This window comes from Rattus norvegicus, chromosome 1, assembly GCF_036323735.1.
Source record: "Rattus norvegicus strain BN/NHsdMcwi chromosome 1, GRCr8, whole genome shotgun sequence".
Classification (NCBI taxonomy): Eukaryota; Metazoa; Chordata; class Mammalia; order Rodentia; family Muridae; genus Rattus; species Rattus norvegicus.
Window position 1 is genome coordinate 110,734,964 of NC_086019.1, and position 7,449 is coordinate 110,742,412.

At 39.5% G+C, this 7,449-nt stretch overlaps 1 protein-coding gene across 4 annotated transcripts; it reads right to left on the reverse strand.

Annotated features, from left to right (window-relative positions):
* Positions 1-1,328: 1,328 nt before the first annotated feature.
* On the reverse strand, positions 1,329-5,293 carry Ccdc179 (coiled-coil domain containing 179). Of its 4 annotated transcripts, none has more exons than XM_063271129.1 (4): positions 5,169-5,290; positions 4,385-4,425; positions 3,006-3,110; positions 1,329-1,481 (listed from the first exon to the last, which is right to left on the reverse strand). In XM_063271129.1, the coding sequence occupies exons 1-4, from the start codon at positions 5,192-5,194 to the stop codon at positions 1,393-1,395; spliced, it is 261 nt and encodes an 86-aa protein (XP_063127199.1). In that variant the 5' UTR covers positions 5,195-5,290; the 3' UTR covers positions 1,329-1,392. The 4 variants fall into 4 exon arrangements, with proteins under 4 accessions (XP_063127199.1, NP_001182528.1, XP_063127190.1 ...); NM_001195599.2 differs by having other exon boundaries at positions 4,381-4,425; positions 5,169-5,248; XM_063271120.1 differs by having other exon boundaries at positions 5,155-5,228.
* Between the last annotated feature and the right edge of the window lie 2,156 nt (positions 5,294-7,449).

Genomic DNA, 7,449 nt, shown 5'->3' on the forward strand with positions numbered 1-7,449 from the left:
GATCTGGTCTCAAGGCAGTAGCTATTTTCTCAGTCTTTATCTTTGCTTTACTTTGGATAATTTCTGAAGCTTTATTTGTTCCATCTTTGATTTCATCAGCTTATGGTTTTGTCTGTATGATAACTTCTTTTAGTAAAATTTTAAATTTTAACAGTTCTGCGTATTTCTTTTAGATATCTTTTATTTCCCTTGTGTCCATGTTCCACTCTTCTCACTGAATTCTTAAGTGTCCATAGGTGAAGCATTTAAAGAATGCTTAAATTATACCTAATCTATTTCTTTTCATATTTGTGTCTGTGAGACTCTATTTCCCCAAGATCTGTACAACCCTGTGCTGCACTGAGACCCTGGTAGTATTTCAGCCATGGAATGTGGTGAGTGTTGTGCCTGGAACTTGGTGCCTTCCTTTGTAGTGTGACTTTTTGCTCTGGTGGGCAGTTATATATGAGAAAGTATTGGTGTAGGACCCCATCTCACTCGTGATTTCATCTAAAAGCCCTTGTTATTAACAGTCTGCAAAATACTCATTTTTGTCTTAAGTCTCTTAAGAGGGAGTGATTATAACTATAACATTATCACAAACACTGTTGTAATAAAACAAATTCTATTGTTTTATTATATATAAAAATATTACTAGTTGGGGTGGTTAATCTTTCTCTAATTTATAAGTTCATGTTATCATATATGTGTGTGCTTTGAATATTGGTCAATTCCGTGCTTTGAATATTGTTCAGTTTCTAGAAAATAACTTTTAAATACTGCCTTTTGTCTATTTTCCCCCAGGCTCTATCAACCATGGTTTCTTATAGTTCCATATAGTTTTAAAACAGAATTCTTAGCATCTTACGTTGCAAATCCCTTTGGAGACTGCAAATAACTAAGCATGGCTCACACGTACTGAACAGTTGCCAACTGTTCTAGAAAACAAGCATTATTTCATTTCCAAGTTGGAAATCGCTTACACAACATGGCATCATTTTACTGCACCAGACACAATTATTATTTATTATTATTATTTATTTTATAAGTGAACAGATAATGTATTTCACTATTGGACTTTATGTGGCAATTTTGTTTATATCGCCCTTTATTTGCAGAATCAACCTAAATCTTTGTACCTCTAGAGTGAATGTTGTCCTACTATTCTCCTATTTTCAAAGCATATCTCCCAATATCTAAATAAGCCATACATTCAATTGCAAAAATGTAAACACAAATATACTTTCAAAACCTTTGCATATTATTTAAGACGCCAGTTTACTACAGAGGGTGAAAAACGCTGATAAGCCATGGTACCTAATAAAATTCAGAAGCCCACAGCCTGAATGTGAAGTGCAAGCTCAGTGTTTATTTTGCAGAATGGCCACACATTCCTTTATTTTTCAGATGAAGTCAAGCCATGACCGGTTGGTCAATGTCAGAAGTCCACATATTTTGGTCTGGAGCCTGGTTTCTTCTAGAAGACTCCAGGCCTATGGCCACTATGAAGAAGTAGAACACACAATTAAAAAATGCAATTGAAATTCATGTAAGAAAAATTCGTATGAACGATCAATTATCTCCCTCTCAGGATTGAGGCCTTCCTAAGCAAACAGCATTACATACATCAGTCTTTAAGAGCAGCAATGACATCTTGTAGTCTATGAATCAGCCACTATATACATCCAGAAAATTAGTCTTCATTGATTAAAAGAACCAGTGAGATGGCTCAGCAGATAAAGGCACTTGCTAATAAGCCTGTCTTTATGCGTTTGATTCCTGTAACACACATGAGGTAAGAGAGAACCAACTTCTATAAGGTTATATACTTATACTTTGGCATACGCAAGCTCATACAAAGACATATACTCCACAATAAACAAACCAATGTAAGTTTTAAGTTTTCAACTGGATAATGAAGGAATAAACATGTGGCAGAATCTTGACAGCACATTTCTAAGAAAAAGGAACCACCACTTCTAGGAGCTCCATGCTGGGTGGTTTCATGGACAATGGATAGACATGGTGAAAGGTCAGAGTATCCCTCAGTTTTGAAGAAAGAATGGACATGCTGAATACATACAGATAGAATACAGAAACCATTATATTGCATGTAAAGTGCATGAAACTGATAAATAAAAATTTATTTAGGAAACATTCATTGCTTGAAAACAGCCAGGGCTTACCAGTCAGCAGAAAGAAAAATAGATGAAAAAAAAGATTTTTCAACCTGAAGATAAATAATTCTGATATTGGAGGATTTCAGATAACCAGAAAACTGTCAAGTCAGAAGGCCATCAGACCTCTGCTGAGCCACAGAATGTGCAGTTTAATGCTGCTATAAGAGGCTCTTGTATGATAGCCTGTGTTGCGAAGTCATATAAATCCCAATAAAAATGTATCAAGGGCCAGAGATAGCTCAGAGTTAACAGTTTTAGCTCTTAGATTCCCAGTATCCCTGTCAATGGCTCACCACTACCTGTAACCCCAGGGCATGCTATAGCCTTTCCTTAGCCTGTGAGGACTTAGAAACACATGCCATACACGCACACATAAAAGATACATACGCATAAAAGTAAATATATATGTATATATGCTCTATATAAATTTTCATATACCCATATATGGATATGTAAATATATACATATACATACATATATGTATACTAAGGTATTATTAGTGTAGAGAATTTTCTAACATTTTAAGTGCTCAATTATAGGCTAAATAATTTTTGGAGGTTTTGTAACTCATTTTATAAATAATGGAATCAAAGATCTAAATGAATAAGCTGGACAAAACAACAAATAGACAATGTGGCTTCGAAGATCAAACTCCGTGTCATTATCAGGAGACAGTTTCTTAGTAAATGTAAACAATGGGAATTTCATGAGAGGAGTTTTCAGGGGTCTCTCCAGAATGGCATTCCAAATTTTTCCAGGGAAAATAGAAGAGCAGTCAGATGCATTAAAAAGGAGAATGTCAGTAGCATGCAAACACTTATTTCTACGCGAGAGCCACATACTTACCAGGATTCCTGGATCTGGAATCGGGGTAGGCCTTGCAAACCTTTTCCCCAATTTCCTCTTCTCTTTCTTTAGGTTTTGCATGTAATTGATACGTTTCTCCATAGACTTAAGAAAAATTGAAAAATAATAAAAAAACAAATAGAACCTCTCAGAACACATAAAGCCAACATGTGATTCATTTTTGGCTTGTTCAATTAAAATGATAGAGCAACTCAGTCTGTTTAGCTAGTGGAATAGAGGTGGGGGAAAAATCACAAAGCAAACCACAAGACTATTTCTTTTCAAACTGTTATTCACAGGTGGAGAAGAACCACACTATGGCCGCAGGAGTGCTGACATGGAGCTTTCCTATTCTTGATTCCCACATCAATAGTACGCACGTCTCTATAATCGCTGACTCATGGTCATGTATTTTCAATTTTATTTTTAAATATGATTTCATTAAAAATGTTCAGATGGGTTTTTCTTGTAGAAAACAGTTATTTAGTCTTTAGTCTGAGTGTGTCTTCTTTCACACTCAGCCTCTTATGTCACCAATGTATGGCATATATGAGGACCAGTGGCCCATGGAGTGAAAGCTGAATAAAGAGACATCACACAGTGCAGAGAGGCACCTGCTGATGGGAGAGTGAGTGTGATACTCTGTACGCAGCGGGGCAGGCCCTACGATCAATGAAGAGTTTGTTTCCCTGTGACCCAAACATCCCCCTCCAGTGGAAGTAAGCAGAAGGTCCTCTTGTGCGTGGGGTGGAGACCTGTACTCAAATGCTCTCAGTGCCACTGTTCATTAAAGGACAGTGTTGAACAAAGCCAGTGTAGCAAACCAGAAAGAGGAACAATGAAGTATGCTTTGTCCCACGATAAAATATTAAGCAGCAATGAAAATAAGGGAACTAGTTACATACAGCATTCAAGACTAAGGAACCAACATTAAGAGTTGTGACTCTGATTTATAACATTCAAATTCAAGGAAGTGTCAGTAATGACACATGGCAACATATTGAAAAAAGTGGCTGGAAAATAGTATTTGAAATAATGTTTATGTTTTTGAGCAATGCAGGGAGGTAAAATGGGGAGGTAGCCTCTAGGTAGATTTAGAAACACAGTGTTTCAAAGTCTTAAGTAAAAAATCTGTTTTATTATTCTATTTTATAATTTATATACACTGCACATGTTTTATGTGCATATATGTCATATATACATACATACATACATATGTGTGTGTGCATGTGCACGCATGTGTGTGTATGTCCAACATAAGGCCTATTATAGTAGTTTCAGGACCCCAGATATCTGAGGGATGCATTGAGGAGGTGTCTGTTTAATGGTTGTCACACATGCAGGCATAAGTTAAAACGGTTGAAATAAAATTTACCTGCCTGGTAGAAACATCTGAAGGATAGTGTCGTCGTGGTCCTTCCTACATAGTAAATTAAGAACACACACAAAGTCAAGATTACATGGAAAGGAAAGTCTGTGTCTTTAAGGTCTGTTACAGCTATCAGTGCAGGCAAGAGGCTGGTCAGGAGAAAGCACAGTCAAACATTACTGCAAGAGGACAGAGAGCCACATTACAGGGGGCAGGCAGAGTGCTGTGGTCATTCCAGAAAGAAAGGATGTACAAAGACTGAAAAAGTGTCACAATTCACTCGATAATCAATTTTCATCTGCCACTGGTGTCCATGCGGAAGCAGGTATAGTTTTTAAATCCAGGAAACTGGAGCAATTGAAGTCACGAAGCACAAGTAAGCATGGCTGTTCATTTATGGGTCCCCACCTCTCTCGCTCATAAAGTATCTCTTAAATACTTCTCTTCCCAACTTTAATCCAACTATAACCTTGAACCTGAAAGTACATCTCCACTCCATGTCTCAGCATCTAGAGCTTGACTGAGCCCATGTCCCCCATTTCTGCAGTTCCTACCCAGCCCTCTAGGGTGAGCCAGGTGAGCCAAAATTGATAGCTATGTCCGACTGGAACAAGCACGTGGTCCCTTTCCCTCCTCAGTGGTCTTCCCACCAGCCTAGGATCTAGTCTGGTCACACAAGATTTCTAAATCCCAGGCCCCAAGTTGAAACCTTGGATGGCTGAAGCGGACTACATGGGGTTGCAAGCTTTAGGCAGAGTTGGCCAGAATATAGTGAAAGACCTCAGAGAACTCACGGCGTAGACTTGTGCCGGCTCCTCATCCCTGCCTCGAAGGCACATGCTGCAGAGCTCTACGGTGCCCTAGGCACCCTACTGCCTAAAGGGCCATCTGCTGCCACTCGTGTACCTCAGGCCCTGACCCTCCCAACCATCACAATTCTCTTTATTTTCTCAGATTGAGCCCCGCCCTTTCCCTAACTCCAGTATCCAGGAGGCTGAGACACACTTGGCTTTCTACAAAACTGTAGGCCACTGTTCTTCCCTGTACACTGTGCCGCGCACTCCAAAGCCACACACACCACCTGCCTGTTTTGTAGGAGAGCCCCTCGTTGGTGCATCTAACTCAGAATCCCTGTTTGTCTCTTCAGTCTCTTTGCTGTTCTAATTCTATATTCATTCCCCTCATTTCTTCCCATCATGATTTCCAGTTGGACTAGCCCAGCTCTCTACCTTCCTACCCTCTGGGACTTTCAGTGGGAAATAGGCAGAAATTGGGGAGGGGGTTGAATATGGCTGTGTTATACTCAGCCTTTCTGCTAAAGCAAGTCTTCAGAACAGCTCTGCATTTCTGTCGTGATAGGCATTCCCTATTAAGGCTAAGCAGACTTCTCCCCAAACAGTTCATTCTACTTTGCTTTTTAGTTGCCAGGGTAAGGATCATTTGGTGGTGTGAATGAGAATGGCCTCCCATAGGCTTGGATGTTTGCATCCTTAGTCACCGGCTGATGAACTGATTAGGGATGCTGAGGGGATGTGGCCTTGTTGGAGTCTGTCACTTGGTGTCTTAGGGTTAGTATGGCTGTGATGGAACACGGTGGCCAAAAGGCAAGTCAGAGAGGAAAAGGTTTATTTGGTATGCACTTACACATTGAGGGAAGTCCACCATTTGATTTAAGGAGCCACAGCAGGAACTTAAGCAGGGCAGGAACCAGGAAGCAAGAGCTGATGCGGACGCCATGGAAGAGTACAGCTTATTGGCTGGTTCATGATGTGTCTAAGTAAGCTCACCTTTCTTACCACCAGCCCAGGGATAGCATCACCCACAATGGGCTGGGTCCGCTCCCATGAATCACTAAGAAAATTCCTTACAGATGGATCCTGTGGAGGCGTTTCCTCAATTGACACCTTTCAGATGACTCCGGCTAGTGTAAAATTGACACAAAACTAACTAGTACAACTGTGGGTGGGCTTTGAGGTTTCCATCTTCTGAATCTTCAGTTTCTTTCTTCTTCGGGGACTTGAAGTTCGTGTCATACAGATGTTTCACTTGCAACGTATTTTATATCATTTGTGACTACTGTGGAGGATTTCCTTTTGAAGAACTGCTAGATTGATTTCCAGAGTGCTTGTACCAGTATGTAATCCCACCAGCAGTGGAAGAGTGCTCCTCTTTCTCCACATCCTCACCAACACGTGTTGTCACTTGAACTTTTGCTATTCTGACTCATGTAATATGGAATCCCAGAGTCCTCTTAATTTGCATTTTCCCGATGACTATGACTGTTGAACATTTCAAGTGTTTCCCTGCCATTTGCGATTCCTCTGTTGAGAATTCTCTGAAAAGCTTCCCCTTTTCTCTGAAAAGCTTCCCCTTTTCTTTCTCAGCCTGCTTATCACTTGTATACAGGAAGGCTACTGATTGTCTGGGTTATTTTTATATCCAGCCACTTTGCTGAAGTTGTTAGCTGTAGGCCTTCTCTGTTGGAGTTCTGGCAGTTGCTTGTGTATACTGTCATATCATCCACAAATAGTGATACCTTCACTTATTCTTCCAATTTATATCATCTTGATCTCCTTTTGTTGTCTAATTGCTCTAGCTAGAACTTCAAATACTATATTGAATAGATATACAGAGAATGGGCAGCCTTGTCTTGTCTCTAATTTTAGTGGAATGGCTTCAAGCTTCCCTCCATCTAATTTCATATTGGCTGTTGGTTCTCTATATAACACTTTTAATATGTTTAGGTCTGTGCCATGAATTCCTTATCTGTCCAACACTTTTAACATGAAGGGGTGTAGGATTTTGTAAAAGGATTTTCAGCACTTAATGAGATGATCATATCACTTTTTTTCTTTGAATTTGTTTATGTGGTAGAGTATGTTGATGGATTTTCCATATATTGAACCATCCCTGAATCCCTTGGTTCAGCCTACTTGATTGTGGTAAATGATGTTTTTGATGTGTTTTTGGATTCCGTTTGTAAGAATTTTATTGAACATGTTTGCATTGATATTTATAAGTGAAATTTGTTGAAGAACTTCAAGACCCTATCTTTTTCCTTGTTGGATCTTTGTG